Consider the following 25,885-nt stretch of genomic DNA (forward strand, 5'->3'; position numbering starts at 1 on the left):
GTTTGAAGGCAACATTTTCTTGAATTTTTAAGTACTTTCGTTTGGTAAGGAAAAAAATATACTTTAGGGGGGGTAAAATTTTGTTTCTGCCCTTATCATGCGAACGCGACTTCAAAGCTTAAAAAGACATAAGAACGAAAAGTGAAGCTTCTCAAGACAAAAATAATGACATATCAATTTTAAAAATCGGCCGTCAAATAACCAAGTTACAACGAAAAAACCATTTCGGCTGTATTTCGGAGGGTTAGAAAAAAAAAAAATAAATTTTTCCAGAACCCTCTCAACATAATCTTTAAATTTAGGGGCGGACATTAGCAACTTTTTTTTTCGACCCGGTCTAATGTACACGTATGTAGATAAGATATAAAGCCTTTTCAAAACCATTTCGGTTGATATCCATATTGGAATAATTGATTTAACTTTTTAAATAATTTGAGCCTAATTTCTTAACAGGTGGCAACGTTTTTTGAAAAAGTAAAATCTTATTGAACATCTGCACCTTAAGCCCTTTAATTTGACAGCACTTTTGAAAATCGAACGAATGCGCATCATTCTGAGGGCATTTATTATTAAATAACTTCAGTGTGATTATTTAACAGGTGGCAACTCTTTTCGAAAAACTAAAACCAGTTTGCACATCTACAGACCAAGCATATCTCATTTTTGAAAATCTGGACAAAAAAAATCTATTCGCGTATTATATATATACATAGATTCTAGAATTATCGCTTAAGAATTCTTATAGTTCATATTTTCAAATAGGAAAGAATGACCCACGGACGGAAAAGGATGGTGATATATGCTTCACTGATGGCACAGAGATGAAAATAGGAGTGCGCGGGTGTCACTTGCAGATTGGACAATCATATCCTCAGGCTGACGTCTGCAGTGTCTGCTTTTTTTGTAATAGAGATTAGTATCTAAGTCTCTATCAGGGACAGCCCAGTGGCATTGAAGTCGGGAAATGTTCGGAAATGTCGCGCGAGCGATCAGCGAGGCGAATAGGCGAATATGTACCATTCGCGACAGCCTTCAAAATGGTCTTTATGACCAAGTTTTAGCAAGCAACGAACTGAGGAACTTTTGGAGTTAAATCAAACTGATTACTATTTGACTCTGCACATTGGCTGTAATATTGTTTAAAATGTGTCCACAAAGCAAGAACCTAGTCTCTTTCTCCTTACCACCACTCAATGAAAAACAAAATACCTATAAAAAAAAATATGTGCTTTGGCAACGCCTATTATAAAAGCTGTAAGTATAGCTACAGTTTCCATTAACAATTAGCAATGGCAGTTGGTAAACGTTTTTTTTTTAACTAATTGACTGAAAACCAGTATTTTATGCTCGATTTGTTTACCCTTTCAACGTCGTTTGTAATTTGCGTTTTGTTTATGTATCTTTTAACATAATTTATGTGCTCGTTGAGTAAAGTATTTAATAGTAATTGAGCCAGAAGCTGTGAGTAAGTTAATAACACTCGTGTAAAAGTAAAATTGCTACACCAAGAAAATTAACACGATTTCTTCAAACTGTATTATTCGGAGTTTCCAAGTTAGCGATTCTAAATTTTTGCACAGAAAAAGTACAAATTATCAAAGAAATTCGAGTAGGGGATCGATTTCAGGAAAAATCTGGTAAAAAATCGGATTCGTACGGGAGCACAACCAATATTATCGTATTCGATTTTTGGTTGGGCCTCCGAACTATGAAAAAGCATCTATGAGTGCAGAACAAAAGCGTATTCAAACGAAAAAAAATCTCTAAATAAAAATCTGTTCAAAGTAAATAAGAGATCAGTTGGGTAGAATAATGTGCGTTCTATATTCTAACAGGCCTATCCGATCTTGTGTCCTTTAGTGCAAATAAAATAATGTTATTGCAGTACAATAAGCCTATTATTTAGAATGCAAAAACGCATAAATACGAACCGAGCGGAGCCAAAGACAGATACATATGAGTTTTAGTTTGAATCAAACACGATATGGTTAACTTTTTTTTCAGTGTATGATACATTTCTTTCTAAGTTAATCAATTAATACAGATTGGCCCGTTATGAATTAATTGGATTACTGTAATTGCCGCGGATTAGTTAATGGTGTGAAAAATAGTTCAATTTAAGTTACATATCTCTACCAGTACACCTGTCATAAGACGCATAAACCGGTATTTATATTATTATATCTTAGTTCAGTTAGAATTGCACCAGCAAAAAGTATGTACATAGTCATGTATGTTGCATTATTGTAAAAGTACATTCACCGGTGAAACTCAACTAATTTTTATTTATTTTTTTATTTTATTGAATCGGGAAGGGGAACACTTAAAAGTACTCCACTGCTTTTTTTAATTTGGGACGTAAATTCTCTGTACCGCTAAGTAGTTAAATACTACCTGCTTCTTACACCACTCTCATGTCCCCTTTAATCTCCCTGCAGGGAAAGCTACTAGTTGTGAACTAGAATTCTACCGGTTTGCGTTTCAGCCGAACTAGTTCACGTTCTATCCTTTTTCATTGTTAGCGACTGGTATTTTTAACATTGCGATGTCATACGAGATGTCAATTGTCAGGCTATGCATCAGCATCTACTAGTATAAATACTAGTAGCATCATACTAGTTGATGAGATAGTCTGCCAATTCATGCCCCGTGAAAAGCATAAGTGTGCCTTTTTGCTCCCGACGCTCCAGCAGTCACAGTGACCGACAGAGCTTAGCACTCGCGTGGTAAGCCTGGGGTCCCAGGTTCAAATCCTGGCGCAGGGAAAATTTTTTTATTTTCTATTCTTTATTCAATTTTTATTGTTTATAAACTTATTTTTTTGTTTATGCTATTTAATGTAATTTTTTAATTTAATAAAAAAAATATTTTTGTTAAATTTCTTTGTTTTTATAGCACAAGCATTTCTTCCTAAATGTTTTTTGCAATGCAATTAGATTTTCAAATTTGTTATCTTACTAATCTTATCTTACTTCTTACTAATATTATAAATGTGAAAGTTTGTATGTTTGGATGTTTGGGAAATCATCACGCGGAAACGACTGCACGGATTTGTATGAAATTTTGTACGCGGATAGCTTATAACCCAGATTGGTTAATAGGCTATTATTTTTTAAAGAGTTGCCACCTGTTAAAAAGTTTCATTATTATTATTATTTCATTCCTTAACCGGTTTTCCGATCAGAACGAAATTTAGTACACTTACTACGGATTTCGGAAAGATGGTCTTAGATTGAAAATAAGTCCGATAACTCAAGGCCCCTCCCAAATTGGAATTTTCATATTACATACATATCTCTGGAAGTATTTGTGGGAGAGAACTGAAACTTGGTATAGTGATATGTATGTGAAATCAATGATGGCATTAATCGATTGATGTTTTAATCAGTTAGTTAATTCGATTAAAATCAATCTGGTTACAATTAATCATGATTAATTTTAATCTGACTAAACAGTTAATCGTAACCGCGATTAAAAAGTTAATTTTTTTCTTAATTTGATCAAACAGGTTTGGTGATTAATTAAGTTATGCTGGAATTTCCCTGTGCACACAAAGCAAGTTAATCCGGTATGGCTAAGTCGGGTTTCCTCATCAATCTAAGCAATTTGGTGTGCATTTTCATTAAGATATATACCAACAAACGTTTTACAAACTAGGTTTGTAAAAGTTCCCAGTTTATGTATTACTAATAACAATAATTATAATTTTTTTATATTATGTGCTTTTTATAAGCGTAAAACACAAAATAATTACTATAACTGGTGTTTGGTTTCAAACTCGGACAAACTAGACAAATTAATCAGATTTTATTTTTAATTGGATTAACGATTAATGTTTTAAATTAATTAAACGTAATCGCAGCCAGCGATTAACGATTAAAAAAATGTTATCATTAATCGTACAGTTGATTACGACTAATTAATTTTAATCGTCAAACGCGATTAACATTTTAATCGTTAATTTTTAATCGTTAATCAGATTAACAGTTTGCCAACACTGTGTGAAATCATGTTCATATTCACGGAGAAAAATGGACGTTTTTGGAAAAGAGGCGTAGCACCTCCCATACTGACTGAAAGTTTCATATTGCATATCTCTTCAAATGTTTGGGGTAAAGCACTCAAGCTTGGTATGGAAATACATATGTATGTACGTATGTGAAACTAATACCATACTCATGGAGAAAAATGAGAGTTATTGGAAAAGGTGGTGTGGCAACTCCCATGCAAATTGATTTTTCTATGCTGCATATCTCTGGAGGTGTTTATTGCAGAGGACTGGAACTTGGCACCGAGATGTGTATACAAAATTAATTCCATACTCATGGAGAAAAATTTGCGTTATTCGAAAAGGGGACATGGTTCCTCCCGTACAAATTTACTGTTTTATACTGCTTATCTCTAGAGGTGTTCATGGTAGAGTACTGGGACTTGGTACTGGGGTATGTAAAATCAATTCTAAATTCATGGAAGAAGATTAGGGTTATAAGAAAAAGGGGCGTGGCACTTCCAGTACAAATTTACTTTTTCTTGCCACATATCCCTGGAAGTGTTTGTGGAAGAATACTGGAACTTGGTATGGAGTTGTGTATACAAAATGTATCAATTGCTCATGGAAAAAATGTGAGTTATTAAAAAAGGAGGCATGTCGCCTCCCATACATACTAAAAACTTCTTAATACATATCTCTGGAAGGATAGAAAATCTCTCGAGGTATTTTAAATTTGATATGGATATTTATTTTATAAGTGCCGTACTGACACAATAAATTTCATTAAATGGAAAAGGGAGAGCCGGGTTCGGCCTTATAATCTAAAGCTCTCTTGAGGCATTTGCTACAGTAATGAGAAGTGGTATTTTATCAAGGCCAGGTTACTAAATTTGAGTTGGAAATATTAGAACCCGCCGTGGCACCTCCAAGAAGGTTACACGTTCACGCGTCGTATACCGGGAACCATTTTAAGGTAAACTTAGAGGGATTGATATCTTTCGTATACCTAGCGCGCAGACGAGATTTTATAATTTCATAGTTTTAAACGGCCTAAATACCTTAACTCGCTTAAAAAATAACGAGCTATAACGAAGAAAAGGGCACAGAAATAAAATCTAACATCATTAAATTATTTTTCATATTTGTATAAAAGCGCGGGGTGAAACCCGCGGGTATAAGCTAGTTTATTTATAAGTTGAATAAATTATTTTTACTTACATTTATTTAACTATAAAAATCTTAACCACCTCCCAGCGGCCTCGAACCTGCGATTTCAGAACCAGAACCATTAGTCTTCACGTGACGCCACAGCCGACATTTGTAAGAAAAGCAATTAATTGCGTTTTATTTTTGGCTTTGGCAATTCAAAGGCAGTTGTCGCTAATCGCCTAAGTTCTTCGAAATTGTCGAACTGGTAGGCACATACTAGTTAATGAACTAGTATTTTTTTCTAACTGGTTTGGCTTTTCACTGCAGGGCCAGCAATTGCAAATATTTTTTGGCAATATTATTGCGGCGTTTTAATATTTATTTCAATTTTGTTATTGAGCTTTGTACCACGATTATGCCTTTTAGGAAAAATGAGAAAGCAACAAAGTCTAAGCGGTAGAAGTTATAGCTGCTATTTCGGAGATCACCACATCTCCTCATCAAACTTCGATTTTCTCCTTTCGACTTTTGAACTCACAAAACTTCAATCTCATTTTCAATCAGCATTTTCATTCGATTTTCTCGAATTCTCCAACACCATATTCAAGAAATCACACGAAAGGGAGTCGCCCTGTCTAAATCTCCGTTTGGTGGCAAACGGCTTGGAGAGGGGTTTCCCAGCTCTGACGGAGATGGTTGTATTGCTCAACGTCATTTTACACAGCCGTATCAGTTTCGCGGGGATGCCAAATTCAGACATCGCGGCGTATGGGCAACTTCTTTTAGTGATGTCGAAAGGGCCTTGAATTTGACAAATAGATGGTGAGTAGTAGTAGTAGTAGTGATAGATCGATCCCCTCCTCGCCTGTATTTTACAAGAATGTATTTTACAGTAATTTCTGCTTGAATTTCAAGGAATTTTTTAAATTTTGACCATCGATAATTTCCACAATTTGAAAATATATAGTACTAACGTACAAAAAAAATCGATTTTGGATGGGCACCCTAATATGTATACATACATCTCTATGTACTCTGCAAATCCGTATTTACTATTTCAATTTAAAGAAATAAAAAAATTTAAAGGTTAAGTTATTGGGGTAATTTATGTCGCTTTCAATAAATACATTTTTGCAATAATACATATACGTATGTATGTGTGTACGCTTGAAAGTAAACACTGGACATAAATTGTTGACCATTTGAAAACTGAGCTTTCATTTACGGTAATTTAAAAACTAAGAATAAACAATACTAAAAAATATTGAAATCAAAGCTTGGCCTTTTGTAGTAGAATATGTATTAAAATAAAGTGTATCTAATTTTTTGCATAGCTTATAGATTACAGTAAACATTAAAATAACGTTGCACAATCCATCCAAAAATCCGGTAACAAAAAAAGACTTAAACTTGAACTTCGACATCTACTTCAATTTTGTGCAATTCAGTCTTCAGCGGATTGCAAGTCACGCCAAATGCAGCAAATTTTAAGCACGAAGGAAAACATAAAACTGGTTAAGCGAGTGGTAAAGCTGCGCAAACGCAAAGAAAAATATCACAACAAACAGAACATAATTACGGCGCTTAAATTTCTACAGAATAGTGCAAAGTAATAAGCAACATTTTAAAGTTAATACAGAAAATATGAGATACATATTTAATTTTATGAAAGAGTCAACTTTTATAGGTAACTGGGGCAGACGTCAAATACGAAGCGAATGCAGACAAACGATTACGTTACTAAATGATAAGTGAGTGTTTTTTTTCTGTGTTGCGGCAATGTGGTTGAAAAGGTTCACTTTTCCGTAACCAGTGTTGCCAGCTTAGCCGTTTTCCGGCTAGATTTAGCCGATCGTGATAGCAAACATCCGGAGAAAATTCGGCTCAGCCGGCAACCGATTTGTTAGCCGTTTTGCAAAAAAATATAGCTGTTTTTAACCCATTTCGCTATGGGCCTTTTTTATTAAAATTCAAATAAGTTTCTATTTTTATAAAATCTATTAGAAATGACTAGCCTTATCTCGGAGAAAATTTTCATGTCGGACTGTGCTAAATAAAATTGAAAAAAAATTTTTTCTAATCCGAAAAGTTCTCAAATTCTGGACTGATTTCAATGATTTTAATTTAAAAGAATACACAGTGACCCAAATACATAAAAACTAGGACGTGAAATTTTAGCAAGTTTTGGCAATTGTTTTTTTTTAGTTTATTTAATGCTTATTATTTTTTTACGAAAGTGTACTCAAAAAGCAACATTTAAATCCAAGTTTCATACTTTGAGCGTGTGTGAAAATTTCGCGGCGAGTAAATTTTTGACAACTCTGAGGTGATGAAATTTCCGTAGATCATGAAGCTAGTGAAATTTTTGACAAATGCATAGAAAATTTTGGCATTCGCAAGTATTGTCGATGTGTGTAATTTTTCGTTAAATAAAAGCTTCAATTGATGAATTACATGCAACGGTGGTAGATGTATTCTTAAAATATTAATTTCACTTCACTTTGTAATATTTTATTCCGCATAAATCTGCGGTTATCAAAAATTTACTGCTGTTAGGGATGCAAACGATGCATCGATATTTTTGAAACATCGATAATATCGGTTCAAAATTCGATATTTGCCATCGATGTTTACAATTGCCTAAAATCGCTAAATTGACGATACATCGATGCTAGTTTCAACGATGTTTTAACATCGACTTTAGTGTGACTCAGACTTGAATTCAACTTACCCATTATGCTCCTAAAAATTTTGATTACTTAATCTTTTGGAGAACATTCAGAAATTCCGAGTTTATTCATATCTTTCGATATTAAAACTACTTATTTAATCATTAAAAAATAGCCGGGTTCCCGTTGAAATTTCAACGAAGTTGGGCCTTGGTACTTTAGTCTCAGCGAACTTACTACGGTATGCATTCTTATTCTATTTATAGGAAGAGTAAAATAATGGTAAATAAATACAAGGAGATACATCCATATGTGAGAACTTTTCTAATTGAATAACAGAGAACTGTAATTGAAAAGTTTTAAATTTTCCTTTTAATGTGACTACAACCTAACAAATTGTGAAACATCGGAAACCATCGATATATCGATACTTTTCTGGCGATGTATTTTAGCATCGATGTTCATTTTTCCGATGCATCGATCCAAAATTTGCATCCCTAACTGCTGTCAAAAAAGATTTAATTCCACACAGCAGATTGGCAAAACTGTCGCACCATAGTAAAAATATTATTCAAAAGCTTTCCCCATAGAGCTTTATTATCCATTTACGCACGCCCTTTGTGCAAAAGTAATGAAAATTCCGCAAATTTTCACAAAAATTTTTTACTTTTTAATTAGCATCTTTAAAAATTAAAAATTGTAGTAAAATTAATTGCAAATTTAAAGTAACTAAATAGCACATTCGGTTGATTTTTGAAATTTTTTTTGTTGACGGCGTTCCACATTTTTTTTTTATATATGTACATACAAAAAAGGCGCTGACCCAATGCAGGCTTGCTTTGCGCGCCTTGCTGACTTTAATTTGCTTTGATTTACTTTGAAAACTTGCTTGGCCGAATGTTGGCTTGGAACGCTGTCAAAGTAACCAGCTGTCTGGTTGAAAAGTCAATGTCTGTTCCCTTAACGTTAACAATTATTTCCTAGAAAACTCTAAAATATGTATCAAAAACTTTCAGATTTATTGTTAAATTAATGCGAAATAATGTTTGTATTTAAAAGAAATGATAATAATGATACATACATATCTATATCTACATTTACTAAAAAAACTATAACTTAAAAAAGCGAGTTACCTGAAGAAAAGAGATATAAGAAGTTGTTTCCTCTCGTGTAAAATTTGTAAAAGTGGGCTTTGCAACTTTTTACTATAAGGTAACGATATGTTAAATATAAATGTGGAAACAATGAATCATTTTTATTTCATTTCGAATTACCTGCATTTTCTATGACTTTTTAAAATTAAGTAAGCAAATTTTTGTTTGAATTTATGTATTTTGCAAGAAACATACCTCTTTGTCAAAAGCCTACAAAACGCTTTCAAATAAAACATTTGCCTATTTCAAAATTTGAGGCGCTTAAAGCAAGTGAAGAAAAGCTGCCATTTGGCCAGCCTTTATACGTTTTAGTATATTCCAAATAATTTTTGACACTTCTCGCAGCGAAGCAAGCAAAGCAAGCCTACATTGGGCCAGCACCTAAATTGTCGAACACATTTTGGATGGAAAAAATGAGTAACACAGTCATACAAAAAAAATGCCAAAAAATTATCGGTAAGTCCTGGCTGCTTCAAATTTGCTCCATATTATACTAAAATTTAATAGACTATAAAGCTGCATACCATAATTTTGGTGAAATTTCGCAAAATTTTCATAATTTTTGCACAAACCTTGAAGTTTGAATTCACAAACATTAAATAAAGTAAAGCAAAATGTCAGGTCCCACTTTATATTTGGGTCACTGTATTTTTTCCATAAAATTTCTTCATAAAATTTTTGTTACGAATGTCTTAAATTTAAGTGTGTTATTTTATTTACAACACTTAGAAAATAACAAAATACAGCAAAACTCTCTGGGAAGACAATAACTGTGAATAATTGTATTAGGCATGTGCAGAGACTGGCTTTTTCGATATACATATATGAATGGTTCTTTTCTCGAAATAATGTTGCCCTTTTTCCATAGCCCCTTCACAGCTTTACGTGTTCATTTCTCAAAATGTTGCCCTGCTATACTTTTATACTAATATAGCCATTTTGCAGGACAAAAAGTAACCTAGTGCAAATGTTACAAAATAAGAAGACAAACTTTTTCAATAATAAGTTTGTAATTGATCTTTTTTTGTATTTACATAAATAATACAAACATGACTTCTGATGTAAAGTTTAGCTACGTATAACGATGTTTCCTTTGTTAAACCAAAATAAGTTGTAATGAATTTAACAGTCTCTGTTTTTGAGATTCATTTAATGAATTTACTAGTCTTTCTACTTGTAATTTATATAAAAAGTTCTGGCAACACTGTTCATAACTTAAATATCAGATGACAAAGAACAAGGGACATTCTTAACATCAGATAAAAAATGCTAAGAAAAAGTGTTTTAATTAGCGAAACACAAAATAAAAGTACTCGCCTTTGAGTCATTCCGTATTAAATAGAAATTCTGAAAGCTTGTGTCGTCTACAATTATTTTATGACAAACGGAAGTACGAATCATGCTCACTAGAGTTAAATACATATGTAAATAGGTATGCCGAAAAGTGGGATTTTCCATTTGGCGCTTTTGAAAAACAGAGCAACTTTTGTTGTTTGCTCGCTATAGAAATTGATTTGTATGTATATGGATATGAGTATGAGTATGTATGTACGAGTAAGTAATGGCTTGGCGCAAAGCTGCTATATCCATATGCATGCATGTACTTATGTACATATGTAGTATGTGCATATGTGCACACGTGCGTACCAGCTAGTAGTATTTTTGCCTTTTGCTCCTTTGTAGCGTTTTTGCACTCTTCTATAGGGTGCTATTTTAAGATTTTATTAATTTCCTGTCAAATCAAAGCTTTGTCATAGGCATATACAATCGCTCCATTACACCTGCGTACACCCTTGTTTTTTTTTTTAATATTTCGAAGAAGAAATCGCGTTGATTTTAGCAGTTTTTTGCTGACAGCCCTATGTATTTTCTTACCAATAAAAAAAATCGTTCATACCTTGTATGGAGAAAAACTCTTAGAGCCGCCAATAAAAATAATATTAAAAATCAACACGATTTTTTAGCCACTTAAACTTTATACATTGTACATACCAGATTAAAAAAAAAAACTTGAGTAAAAAGTTTAAAATTTTAATGAAAATTCGTTAAATTTTCCTTAATTTTGTAATCAGTTTGAAACTTTGATTTCTATGGTTTTGTATATAGCGTGAACCATATTTTTACATAAAAATAACAAAAAAAATAAAGCTTGCAAAACATTGTGAATAGTAAAAAGAAAACAAGCGTGTACGCAGATGTAATGTAACGGAAACCGAACTAGTTCGAAAATGACCAGACTTGTACCAAGTACAAACGATTTATTCATACCCTGTATTATTTGACTTCGACAGTTTAACACAATAAAGTACACAAAATAATATAACTTTTATTTGGGTATATCGTAAACCGTTAAATTGAGTACGTTATTTTGTTATTTTTGATCATTTTCAATTATTTTTTTTTTGTTTATTACACGATTAATATAATTATTTGATTAATTTCTATTATCAATCAATAAGCCAAACTATGGACAGAAATGAAGAATATTTAATAACTGCTTGAATTAAATACACAGGCCAACAAGGGTTTTTAACCAAGCATCGGACTATACTTTCCGAAGGTCTTTGACGTGCTGAATTCGAATCTGACCCCAGATCACGTCAGGTTTTCGGGATATTCTAACCTAAAAGTACAAAAATCACGGTTTTTGGGCACATTTGAGCTGCACTACTTCTCCCCTTCAAAATTCATTTTAAAGCTTTAAAAAATCTTTATTTGTTACCGAGAAGTCGTCTGTTGAATTTACTGAGTTTAGTAAATTCGTTGATATTCTGGAAATGAGGAGTATTGGATATTGGAAATTGAAATATCTATGTATTTTTTTTTTTTGCTTTTAATTAATACTCAAAAAAATTAACAATATTTATTGGCAAATCTAATGCTGCTAAATAAAAATATGTAAATTAAAAAAAGTGTACTTAAATGTTTTTTATTGTATATTCATGAATTCATTTTATTTTTTGACTCCCAAAGTAGTGGTTTTGGTCCATAATTAGACTAGTATTTTTCTGTCTATTCTGAACTAGTATGAGACTGGTATATTTCTGATCGAAATCTGACAATTGCCATTTCGTAGGACATCCCCATGTTAAAAATACCAGTTGATTGCATGGAAAAAAGATAGTTGGCTGACTAGTTGGGCATGCGATTCAGACTAGTTCATTTGACTACAGGGACTGTACCGGTTAAGGTGATGTGGAAATGAATATTAAGACTTGTTATTGGCCAGTCCCAGTTCAGTGGGGAAAACTTAGTAACCGAAACGTATGTATCTAGCCTAAAAGTAAATTTTTCTCATTACAGTTTTCCGTGCTATAGCCAATTTTTCTATTTTTCAAAGGCTAGCCAGGTGCTACGCGGAATTAGCAACGGGAATTTCCAGCCGGACAGTGTAAAGAAATTCTCAGAGTGATTTTAAAGCGATTTAGAAAATTACAATAAGCTGATGTTGACCTTAAGATGCCGTTATTTGAAAATATCAGCACCAATTACACAGTGCTATAAAAATAAACCCAATATTTCGTACTTGACGTACTAATATATTGTATGAAAACCAATTTTTCTGTTTAATACCCGTTCTATGTACAGACATGTAAATTAAAAGTCTAGAAATCTTTTTTTTTTTTAATATTTTACGTTCAAAATCTGATAAGAAATTATTAATAAAGAAAATTAGAGGGTTCCGGGACTATAAAAAATTAATTACCTGTTGTATTTATTCGACCCTACATACAACCTGTTATGTTTCGGTCGTATTTTCATTGTCACACCTTGTTATGTATATGTATGCATGTACATATGTGCCACACCCAAGAAGCATACATTGAAAAGTAGTTCACGCTTGATAATTAATATCAGCTCAACTAAATGGATTAAAATATCTTTATTCTTTGCTGTTGCCACCGTTTCAATATACTGTTAAAATTTAACTATATGCTCACCAACGTACATACATATATGCATTAAGCACAATACAATGTGCGCAAGAATCTCAATTTGAAAATTTCAATTAAACACAAAACAATCAACATGAAACTACATATTGCAAATACATACATATGTATGTACAATATGTATTTATGGTGACGCGCGCGAATTCTTTTCTTTTTCAAAATTCTTCGTAATTTTTTCAAATGAATGGTCAATTAAGGCATTATTCTGCTCGCTTTTTCTTGATTGTTATCAAAACAATTGTAATAAGTGTGCGTTTTCTAAAAACTTCCGTATTGAAATGCGGAAATATGCAGGTTACTCTGCACGGTGGGCAGGAAGCGAAGATAGGTTGCATAAAAATGTCGACAAAATCTGAAAGCAGGGTTGTATTTGTTGATATCTTAAGGTTAAGAATCCGCTTAAATTGAAATCCTAGCTGCTCCTGCTTTAAAGATATCCATTTTTTATATACTTCTGATAGGATATATACGCCTTCCTCGTACTTCTCAATAATTAGAGCATATTTATACGAAAAGAAATCTCATACAAATCTGTTCCCCTTTTTTAACTCACTAAAACGGATCAAATCAATGTGAAACATTTTCATTTTTTCCTACCGAAAGAATAATTGATCGAGATTTATTGGGCGCTACCGGTATACAACTTAGATAAAACACCACAATTACCTTTTTCTGTAGCGTGAACTTTCTCATTACAAACACTTTCAATATCGCAATATATGTATGTATGTATACAATATTGTATGCTATATAATACGGTAGTAATTTTTTATTAAAGGTTTGTTGCTATAAGCAAGTAGCGCAGGCAAGTCGCACTGCGCTTGTGCAAGAAATAAAAATGCTCTAACTTAGGCCAACGGTACTCCTCATAATAAGTAAATAAATTCAAAGCTTGTATGAGATTTATTTTGGTATTTATGTACTCTTCTTTCAGGAAATAATGACTATTGTACATCCAGAACACAAATGCGATCATAAAGAAAATCGCATGAAAGTATGCGCTTTGTGTGTAGGGCTGCCAGACGTCCCGGTTTTCCCGGACATGTCCCGGTTTTAGACTATTTGTCCCGGTGTCCCGGTCCAACCTTAAAATGTCCCGGGTTTCATTTAAGTGTCCCGGTTTTCGATTTGATTGCACAAATTTGGCTTAAAAATGACTACGCTGAGAGAAAAAACGCGTTGTAATATTAAGAAAAATTTTATGAATTTACTGGGGGAAATAACGCATAGTAAACATGAATATTTTTTATTTGATTATCGTTTTGAAATGTTCGTACTTAAAAACAATACTTTCATACCACGCACACGTGGTGTTGAATCAAACTGAACATTTGAATGCACATTTACATGTCTGGCTGTAGCTGAGTGCACGAAGATGCTTGCCACAATTTGCTAATTTCCAGAGCGTCAGGGTTCAAATCCCATTACAGACAGCATGGAATTTAAATAAATTTTTTTTTAACTTAATTATGAAAAAGCATCCGTTAAGTGCAAAGCGCTTCATTTTAATATTGGCGTATTTCAATTGAATATTTCTATACTAAATACTAAAATTTGTATACTTAAATTATTACGAGTTGGGTTGGTGCTCTTTCATATGCGATTTTTTTTTTAAATGTAGCACGTTTTGCATAAGCAATAGTTGATGATTAATATAAGTATGTACCTAAATACGTTAAAATGACATGCACAGAGTTTTACAATTATAGCAAAAGCCAGAAGTTTTGAAACAAGCTCACAGCAACGAAACAAATGACTGATATTTTAATGTTACCTTGTATTTTTTTTTTTTTTTTTCGTGAAACCTAGATTACTTATAAGTACCGTGCCGTACAAAATTATTGGCTCGGAGACACTTTCATCTGATCACAATTTCTAATCAGATCTTTTAGAAAAATGTTTAAAATGTAGCTTTTGAGCCAATTAGTAAAGTGCAAGTCTGAAGTTACCAGAAAATTTCGTTGATTTTTTGCAATTATTTATTTTTTGCTGACAGTGTCTTCCACATACAAAAAAATGTCGAACATAGTTTGTATGGAAGAAACTCTCAGTAAAAACAATACCAAATATATTGCCTCGTTCAAAGCCATGAGCAAAATCGTGAATACATGGTTTTCCGCAAAACAAGCGGATCTTAGTAATTTTGATAAAAATCTTAACGAACTCCGCACAGCTTTGAAAAGTACTGGAATTTCTCAAACTGTCAAAATCCATTTTATCCTTAAACATTTAAAGCAATCTATTTCATTCTTGAATAACGATGGTTTAGGATTATGGTCCGAGCAGGCCGGGAAGTCAGTTCATAGGGAATTCATTAAATTCTGGGATAGATTCAAAATAAATATGATTGATAAACCAACTTTTGTGAGTCGCCTGAAGAAAACTGTAATGACATTTTCATTCCAGCATATATAAAAACTTAACTAAATAATAAAATATTTAAATACTAAAATGTGTGACTATATTATATGGTAAGCCACCAAAAAAAATAAAAGGAAACAAAAAACAAATATAAAAAAATAAAGCAAGAAAAAAATATAAAAAAATAAAACCAAAAAAAGAACAAAGAGGTGCAAAGTAAGTTGCCTCTACGTGGTGCGCCTTGGAAACGATTGAAACCGGCTAAAAACTTACATAAACTTATATTTTCACATAATATATATACACACATTTACTCACACATACATTGTTGAATATTTAATGCACAAGGATGTTTTTCTCTTTCGCAAAAGTCGGTCCTATCATAACTATGTAAAATGTGGATATCTTTAAAACAGGAGCAGCTAGGATTTCAATTCAAAGGGATTCTTAACCTAAAAATATCAACAAATACAACCCTGCTTTCAGTTTTTGTCGACATTTTTATGCAACCTATCTTTGCTTCCTGCCCACCGTGTCTGGTTGTATGTATGCAGCTCTCTTTTATTTACTAGTAAAAGTTAAAGCTTTAACATTTTGTCATATGTACAGCTACATAATTCGCTTTCATATCAATTATTCTTGAATTTAATGAAAATATTCTGAACTTATTTTACCACATTTTTACTGTAATTATTACATATATATGTATATGTATTAGGGCGGGTCGATTTGTAGGAACCCAAAAAAATTAACAGAGGCACATCGCGATTATGATTATTGGGGTAATTTCAAGCATTTTTGCTCAAGGAACCATAGGTCTAAACTAGCCAAAATGTGTATCTGGGGGTTTTTGGAGTCGAGGAATCTATATATGGCATTAATTGTTTCTTTCGAGGGCCGGCAGGAGGCGCATCCGTAGTTTTTTTCGGATTTTAACGCCTTTTTTCCGAAAATCGACAACATTGTTGCGAAAATCCAGATAATTTGACTTTCTCGTAATCCAACTTCAACTTTTAAATAGCCTAAAATGTTCAGCGTTGAAACTTTTTTTTTATTTTATTTTTTTATTTTTATTTTTTATTTTTTTTCTTTTACATATTAAACACAGTATTTGTCATATGTCATTTGTCATATAATATGTCGATAAACAGTATTACCAACATAATATTAAAAAAATATACATTATACGTTTTTAAAAATTGAAACATTAGAAATTGTTTTTGTTTTTTTTTTCAATTACCTTTTATATGTTTTTTATCTTTTAAGTTGAATTTTTGAATTAAAAAAAAATATATATATTTTAAAATAAGAAAAAGGTTTGTTTTGTAAAATTCAGAGAACAAATGAAAAAAAAACGAATTTTTGGTCCTAAATTGAATAACATCGATATAAGTTGTGCATGAATATACCTCCCTTCCCCTACGCTGAACATTTTACGCTACTTAAAAGTTTAAACTGCATTACGGGAAATTCAAATTTCGTGAGTCTTCGCAACAATGTTGTCGATTTTCGGAAAAAAGGCGTTAAAATCCAAAAAATAGTACGGAAGAGCCCTCTGGTGGCCCTCAAAAGAAAAAATGAATGCCAGAAATGGATTCCTCGACCCCAAAAACCCCCAGATACAGATTTTGGCTAGTTTTGAATACAGCTGTTTCAACAGGTGAGCCAGTTAAAAAAAAAAAAAACTTGATAGAGAAAATCGCTGGCTTGAAATTCATTTTAGACCTATGGTTTCTTGGGCAAAAATGCTTGAAATTACCCAAATAACCGTAATCGCGATGTGCTTTTGATCGCGATGTGCTTTTGATGCAAAAACTTTGACCCGCCCTAATATGTATGTATGTGTGTATGTATTACCAAAATCACACATCAGTGCACGGGCTTAAGTTTTCTGATCTTTGTCACTTGCTTGCTCTATAACTGTTTTTTGTATGTTGCAGGCTGCAGCATGATAGTAACCACGCCTTCCAGTATTTCTTTATACATATAGTTATTATTGATCAATATGTTAATATTGTATGAAATGTGTCTATACTTATGTTTATATGAATGTATAGTTGTGTGGACGGAACTTGCAAGTCATTCTTATATCTTACCACTCAATTCATATTGCCAGTTGGGTATGCAAATTTATCGAACCCCTCCCATTCGCTTTGAAAAAGCTAAAGATTCCGGTACGAATAACTATATATAATAGTATATGCATGTATCTATGTTTGCATAAGTTTACATCCGGAAGTTCAGTGCTGTAATATCCTGGTAAGATTTCCCGATTTGAAAGAGATTTTTATTCTTTTACTAAACCAGTAACGATTGCTTTACCTGTGCGAAGTGAATAACTTCTCACTAAAGGAATCTTCTGAAAATCTAATCTTAAAATTGTAAGCTGGTAAGACGAAACTATGAAAAAGTACTATAATTAGAAATATTTGGTGGTTATATTTCAGCGTTTCACTTACATTTGTTAATTCGTTAAGGATAATGTTCACAAAGTCAAAACAAGTTTGCTTCTTAAGTCTTTCGTTTAAAGGGTTCAAAAGTTTTACATACATACGTTTTTCCCCCGAAGTATTTAGTTTCAAAAATAAATGTTTCTAATAAATAATATTTTGCTTTTGACCCAAATAAAGAAATTATTTTGTTAATTTGTGCAATTGTTTTGTTCAATATTTTCAGATTTCATCGCCCAACGATCAAAACTGGAAATGAGAGAGGCACACCTTGACTAGTATTTTGCAACTGCTCTTTGTGATTACCATTTAGCAGAAGTGAAAAAGAAAGGAGAATGTTGAGATGATTCCAACTCATCGTCCTCCATACAGCTGCTGCAGTAAGTGCTAGAGACGATGTTGAGCCTAACCTCATATGTAGACTACAATCAAAAAAAGCACCTAACACCCATTTCGGCATACCAGTGGCTAATAGGAGCTAGCCAGCTGCCACTGCAAGGACTTCAATTTGCGCTTATTCTTCTTTTTGAATGGCATTTCATTTGTAAGCATACCATCCGTTTTTTTAAGGTGGCAACCCCGCTTTGAAATAAACTACAGTCATTCAGGAGATTAAACTAGATATTGATAGAAGAATACATCTAATCCTATTTTTCCATCCAATTCAGTTTCATTGATTGCACACGCCCAGTCCGCTATTAGAAGCTGAATGGCGTTTTCTTTTCTACAATGTTCTAGAAATGTTGCCTTTTCATTGTCCTCGTTTTAGTATTTGTACATGAGGGCACTGAGAAGGCAAAATTTTCTGTAGAACGAAAACACCATACAAATTCCGTACTGCTCGCCTTTACAAATAATCCCACGGCAAGTGTCTCTCAGACCAACCGCGGCTGGGAAGCTGGGCTTTCTAAGGCTTGTACACAACCGAAATGGGCATATGCAACACCGTCATAACGCGTCAGTCCTATTTTCAGTCACAAAATATGCCATAAATAAATTTGACCAGGTTGTTCTCGGCACGGAGTTGACGATTGATTCAAGGAGTAAGTTATTGAAAGCCGCCAGAATATTAAGGCAGGCATCAGCCGCATAGTCCTTCTACAAGAAGCACTGCTCAATACTCTACAACCGAGTGTAGAGCTGACTCTGCCGATTTGACCTTGAATAAAAAATTCTTATTTAAGAAGAAGCGCTCCATGGCAGTCCCGTTTCCAAGCTATAAATCTCTTGGATATTCATGAGAGGCCTTAGCTGCATGGAATGTGACTAAAAAGTCTAATTCGTTTTATACTTTTTTCCAGAGTTAAATCAAATTATTTTTATAATGGTTTTAAGTTTATTTTTTCAACCGTTATTACAAACAATCAGAATTAAATTTTATTGGATACGTTCAAGGTAGCACATTGGGTTTGAATGAGCTTTTGAATTTCACTACCACATGCTCACGTTTTGTTATTTTTGATATATCATTTACACTTTCATTTCACCATTAACCTTTTGTCAGCGATCGCATGAAATGGAAAACTGTAAAGCACGAAATTGAAGTAAATAAAGAAAACAACAGTAGCATAGCATACTCCTACATAAAAGCAGTATTTGAGTGTAAACATAAATGCTCCACTTTATGTGCATGTAACAAAAATTGCGTTCCTGCCAGCTCTCCTTCAGCGGATATTTATTTATCTATCGAAAATGTACAAGAAGTTTAAGCCGCAAAATCATTTTTAGGCTATGTACATATGTACATACTTTGTATAGCGCATGCGCGCCCACTAGCCATATTTGGTATCTGCTTGTACTTGACCTCGGCTGCTTTGAGTGGGCGCTAAATGACTGACTATGTATGACTTGGGTTGAAATGCGCGCAGACTAGCCGTCTGCCCCAGTAATTGACTTAGTGACTGAGTGACTGCTTGACTGGCTGACTGACAGAAATGTTAGAAAAGTGAAAGTGTAACAAAACGACAAAGGAGTGGCACCAATTACAGATGGAATGGAGTGTTTATTTAGATACATGGCAATTGCTTTTGCTTTTCTTCTGTTAAATTTTTGACATGGCTATTATGTGTGAAGGGAATGGTGCCGTAATGTAAATGTTTTTATGGATTTGTGCAAGTAAGAAAATTTTTATGCCCCCATTGCAGTATAGAAGCAATGTCTTCTTTGTATATTTGCCCATAACAAATGTGCAGCCAAAGTACCTCGACGATTGTGAGATCTTGTAGTTGTTATGACCTAAATATGAGCCAATCTTAACTAGAAAGTACTGCATGTTGCAAGGATTTTATTTTATAAAGGAGTTTTATGTACAGGTTTTCTAGATCATAACACAAACAAAACCAAGTTTTTACAAGTTACTACTCGTTACCTGTTTTTGATATGTCATAGGAGAATTCTAGATAAGCTATTTTTAGTTGTAAAGCTTTTTATTGAGACAATTTTTATTTTCATCTCACAGCAGATGGCACTAAATATTATACTTTTTAAGGTGACTTTAGAGTTTTTTATATTTTTGGAGAATTTTTGAAGAAACTACAATAACTCAGCGATGCATGGATTCAGCTGCAGCAATTTGAAAGCTTCTCTCCGTTCGGAAAGGCTTGGCTTTTCTCAGCTTCGCTTTCTATGTATGTGATCGCACCCTTACAGCGAGAAATAAGTAAAATGAAAATAAAAATTTTTAGTTAAATTTTCTAACAAAAAAACGCTTCATATCCATATTAAGCATAGAGATAAATATAAACGTGGTAAAATAGTTAATATTGCTTATTTGCTCAATTAGCCAATCTTGAAATTATATCATATTCTTAAAGGCGATTCTAAAATAGTAAATGTATTTTTATTTAATTTGTTTTATATGGGACCCGAACTGAAAATGTACAGTAGTGCACTTTTTGTTTCCAAACAAAAACTATTGGAATGTCAAAGATTTTACCTTATAATCTTCCACAAGGTTCAGCTTACAAAAAATGCCTTTGGCACAGATGGAGCAAATATTATGAATCGCAAAGTACAAAAAAAGAATCAAGGAAGTAGAATTTTGTTGCATACATACATTTCTGTTTAATAGGAATTTGTACAGTGATTACAGTTTTTGATCTAACTGCTTGAAGGGCGTAAACATATCTATTTACACAATTGCATAAAAATAAGAATGTACATATCTACCTAAGTATCTACATTAGATAAAGGTGCCTGTTAAAAGCGCAACACTTAATATTAAGTTTAAAAGGTCGCGTATCGTGGATTCCTATTTTCCATATACATAAATTACTTGGAAAAAAATTGTTTTCAACTTTGAAATTTGTTTCCTCGTCTATGAATTATCATACTGAAAAGGGTGTTAAAGAGGAAAACGACATAAATTCAAATATGCCCTAAATATCTCTATTTCAGTAGTGAACTTTTTTTAGATGACTAAATTTCATTAACCTGTTGAAAAATATTAAAAAATAAAAGGAAGTTGTAATTTTTGTCTATGGCAACTTTTATTTCATGCATAACTACTTTACACTAGTCACAAGAATATGTCCCACCAGTCACGACTTTAAATATTTTTTAATATTTCTATGATCATATAACCTTAATTTTTATTGAAAACGAAGGCGCCCAAAAAACACAACGAATTCGAGACGAGCTCCTTTTCTCTGATAGAACAATCGAGGCGATACTTTGCGACGATATCTCGGCGAATTCGAATTCGTAGGAGAGTCACCTATCATTAGCGAATCTAGCGAATCGAGTACCTACATAGTTTTTCGAGAAATTGTTTTCTTCGAATCGCTGACGAATCGAGAATATTTCATTTTTCTAATCGTTGGAGATTCTATAATTTTTATTTTTCGAATTGTTGTCGTTTCGAGAATTATTGATTTTTCCACTCAAGATTTCAGTTCGCTGGTGGTTTGAGATAGCAATTTTTTTTCGACCCAAGTTTTATAGGACTTAAAAATCTAGCTATCTGAAATTAAATCTATAACATAAATAAACAAAAGGTAAAAAAATGCAATAGCAACAGAGAATGTTTCGTTTTCTAGGGATATCAGAAAATGTGTAGCAAATAATTTAAAATTAATTAGCACTACTATATGCAAATACCCACTTCACGAAATAACTAAGATTTTACAAATCACTTTAAATGCATATATTTACTTGGTTCCGTTGCTGCATTAAATAAAGCCGGCTTACTAAAATAAAATGTAAAGAAATTGTATTTGTTTTATTTTCTTAACAAAGAATATTTTCGAAAAAAAACTATTTTTTTGATTGTGTCTCAAAGACGATGCAATAAAAAATACATTTCGAGAAAACTGATTTACTCGAGCTCATCTCGATATCGAAACGAGCCCAAAAATATATTCGAGAAATTTATTTTCTCGAGTTCGTCTCGAATTCGATACGATGCCAACCTCGTTTTTGTGTTTATTGGGCGTATAATTCACATTTTATCACACAAAAACATACTTCGTGAAGATTAAGTGTTTTGGCTAAAATTCATCTTTGAGTGCATAAGGGTAAAATACAGTTATTTTCAGTGTCCCACCAGTCCACATTAATTCAAATGATAGTTACATAAAACTAAGAAATCGTTTGGCATTTTTGTTAAAGCAATTTTATACATCCGTTATCGTTCTATGTTAAAAAATATCTTTCGCTGTTGTACAAGTTCCGACGATATAGTTATAACTCACAAATTATCATATTCTGGAGTAAAATGTCCCACCAGTCACAATGGAATGGCCCCTCTACAAAAAAACGCCTCTTATCATTTTTTGATAAACCCACTGGTTTAACGGTTATCGAAACTTAGAATTAAATTTATGTCATCCCCCGGAGGTATTGGCGAGCTGGATTAGACAAAAAAGGTCGATTTTTTTCAATCAGTCTAATCTACATGTAGAGTATATGCATATCTCTAATAAAATTTTTCAATAACAATCACCTTCGCTTCCATATTGCTGCACTGCAATTGTTTTTCGACTGCTTTCGATTTCGGCAACTTCGCCGCACTTCAGTTTCCACTTATTTACTTATTTGTAAATACTTTTTGTATATTTATCTGATTCGTACTATAATTTGTATGTAATTTTGTTTGTCACTTGTACAAGAGGCAGTTCCACTTAACGTTTTATGAATTTGTAAATTGATTTCCACGGCAATGCTTTAGTTGCAAGGCCTCTTAACTCAGTTCCTCGCTATTTGTTGTTGCAGTCGTTCATATGCAAAGGATGTTTGTTGCGCATGCGCTTAGCTGTCCTCGCGCGCGTCACGTTCCAAATAGGTTTTTGAATTGCTGATTACTGCACTCGTTCACTTTCAGTGAGTCAAGAATGCAAATTTTTCACTGCTTCTGCAACATGCAGCACATAAACACACGCGAATTTTCGAATTTTTATCAATAGGCGTGTGAAAAATACACTGCAAATTGCGAAATGTTCAATGCTACCTTTTTAACGATGTTTGTAAATTGTTGCCTTGTGTGTAGGCGCTCTTGTACGTGACTTGCTAAACTTTTTACTGCCGGTACTTGCTACTTTATATTTCACAATAAACACAGTTCATAAATTCTCTACTTTTTAAATTATTTTTAAAAAATTGTCACACGGCTATAGTGACGGTAATTCCCGTTTTTAGCTGCAATCGCAGTCAACCCAAAAGCGCACACGTTTCACGTCTAATTGAACCGCTCAGCGAGAGCAGCGAACCTTTTATACCTTTTCAGCTTTTCTAGTGTCAGCAGCAACGGTGACTTGGCTAGCGGCAGCAATAACAATAACAATGTGTAGTATTTACTCTGCAGCTATGACAGCTATGGCTTCGTTGTATGAGTGGTTGCGTTTACGTCTGCAGTTGCGGCTTTGGCTGCTGTCCATGCTGAGGTGGCGTTGGAGTACCGGCTGCGTTAAGTCGTGTCTTGATCCTACAGTGGCAATTAAATTGGCTGGCTTAGGCGATTTTAACTGGCAATAAGTTGGTAACCGCCGCCTGGTAAGCAAGTCGTGCAGCAGCATCTAACGTTAACATTTTCCAAGCGAGCGTTCTATATAGTTGTGCTCTTAAGCGCGCTAAAACTGCTATTGCGAATGCGAGTGTTTTTGTTGTCGGTGAGAGGATTATTTTTCTTATTCTGTGCGTAGTTTCCCCTAAACTTAGGCCAATTTTCGATTATTTTTTTGTTCAAATCGTTGAACAAACTTTCAATTACGTCATCGTATTCCATTAAAGCTGCAAATTTAATGGTATCAGTCAGTTAATATTGCATTTTTTTTTTTTTTTAGAATTGCATGTACTTTTAGTTGGCTGTTACAAATTAAATTCAATTAGTATGATTTAGTATAGATTTTATTGATAATATGTGGCACAAGTTTGAATTGATTGTTAGATATTTGTATTAAAAAAATGTTTTAAGGTGATTGAGTGCTCCGCAAAGTGCTCAAGGTTGTATGTATCTTATATCTTCGCCAACCCGTCCTTAAATTTATTTAACCTTTGTTGTGGTAGACTAAAAGAAGTCATAAATTGTAGAACTTTCATTTTGTTTCAATAGCGGATCAGTATAAATGCATATTCCCACCAAAAGCTTAATTGCAGTTAAGAGCTCAGTTAAGTTACAAGAATTTTTTGAATCCACTCATTTAATTTCCTTAAATGTTTAAGAGTTATATGTAAAAAACAGTGATTTTCGAAAAATAGCATTAAGCGATATATGTAGAGGGTGTGTCTTTCTCTGATTTCAAACATTCTCAAGGCGGCCTTTACGAATGTAAATGATTGGGAAGGTGGTTTTCGAGATTCACATATTAGATATAAGTGTCCGGGCCACGCTCAATTTCCAGTAAAAATTCCGAAAAACTAATATACGATTAACACTCACTGTAAATATAATTTTTGAGTAAATATTTGAAAACTAATTAACTGCACTACCCAAAGAACTGAAAGTCCTTTACACACCCACTTATAAATTTATGGTCATATTTTAGAGGAAAATTGTTTTATGTATTTAGAATTTTCAACTTATTTTGTATACTAAGAATGTTATCTTCCAATCACGAATGATTCCCAACTGTTATGTTCAGTGTGCCATTGTAATGTATGTAAGTGTTTTGGGTGTAACAGAAAGGGCAACACGATCTAGAAGATATTTTGTACCCTTATGATGGTTCCTAACCCTGTCTGCCTAATTGTTCGCCAATTCTGTTCAGTAGCTATTGCCAGATCGTGTGGATCCTATTCTCGCGAGTCTTTTACAAGATTTGGCGTATTGTGAATACCTGATCTATTGTGGAATGTCCAGTTCTAAAGCCACACTTATAAAGTCCAATCAGTTCGTTGGCGGCGAGCTTCTGTTTTTCACACAATACACTCGATAAGACTTTGTAGCCTATGCTTGGTAGGCTGATCCCGCGGTAGTTGGCGCGTATGCGGGTTCGTCTTTATTGTGGATTGGCCATGCGTTCATTTGACCATGTTCTGCATTCGTGCTGATACATGCACCTTATCAGCTCCTCGCGGCCGTACTTAAATAGTTCGGCTAGCAGGTTGTCAGCTCCAACAGCTTAATTGTTTCTGAAGCGTACTATTGCTATTCGTACCTCGTCATCGGCTCGGGTTTGTCTTCTCCACTACTTTCAGGGCTGCTGCCATTCAATGGGGTGGATAAATGGTCCCCCCATAATTTAAATACGTTCTAGACATAGGTCTCTAGGTCGCCATGGTTGTTCCTACAGGTGTTCGCCGTGGTCTTGAAACATTCCGTAAGTCGCCTAACGCTCTGCAAAAATTTTCAGCCGCCTTCCCGTCGGCCAGCATTTCAAGATCTTCGCACTCACGTACGTGGCACTGTAGGCGGCATCATTTTTATGTAGCTTCTTGACACTCCTCTTCGTACCAGTTGTTCTTTCGGGCTCGATGAAATGCGACTATTTCTTCGGCAGCGTTATTAAAAGAGCGGGAAATGTAGTTCCACTGCTCGCGTATGTCGGTTTGTTGGGGAGTCCTATCAGAGAGCAGGTGTGTGAGTCGAGTGGCGAATAAATAGGCCGTCTGTTGAGATTGCAGCATTTCGACGTAAAGCTTTTTTTTGCATTGGTGGGCGCACATTTTTTGGTGCACAGAGGCGGGTGCGCATCTTGGCTGAAACAAGATAGTAGTCCGAGTC

General features: G+C 33.7%; 1 protein-coding gene across 1 annotated transcript in view; it reads right to left on the bottom strand.

Moving 5' to 3' along the window:
• LOC108363934 (early nodulin-75) overlaps window positions 1-22,788 on the bottom strand; it is a 28,984-nt gene extending 6,196 nt beyond the window's left edge. The window contains exon 1 of the mRNA XM_017617472.1: window positions 22,670-22,788. Within this exon, the coding sequence (XP_017472961.1) occupies window positions 22,670-22,681 (12 nt within the window). The 5' untranslated portion in view covers window positions 22,682-22,788. The remainder of the gene's footprint in view (window positions 1-22,669) is intronic.
• Window positions 22,789-25,885: the final 3,097 nt, after the last annotated feature.

Source organism: Rhagoletis zephyria, unplaced genomic scaffold (assembly GCF_001687245.7).
Source record: "Rhagoletis zephyria isolate East Lansing unplaced genomic scaffold, Rhagoletis_zephyria_1.1 Rzeph_scaffold_01414, whole genome shotgun sequence".
Lineage (NCBI taxonomy): Eukaryota > Metazoa > Arthropoda > Insecta > Diptera > Tephritidae > Rhagoletis > Rhagoletis zephyria.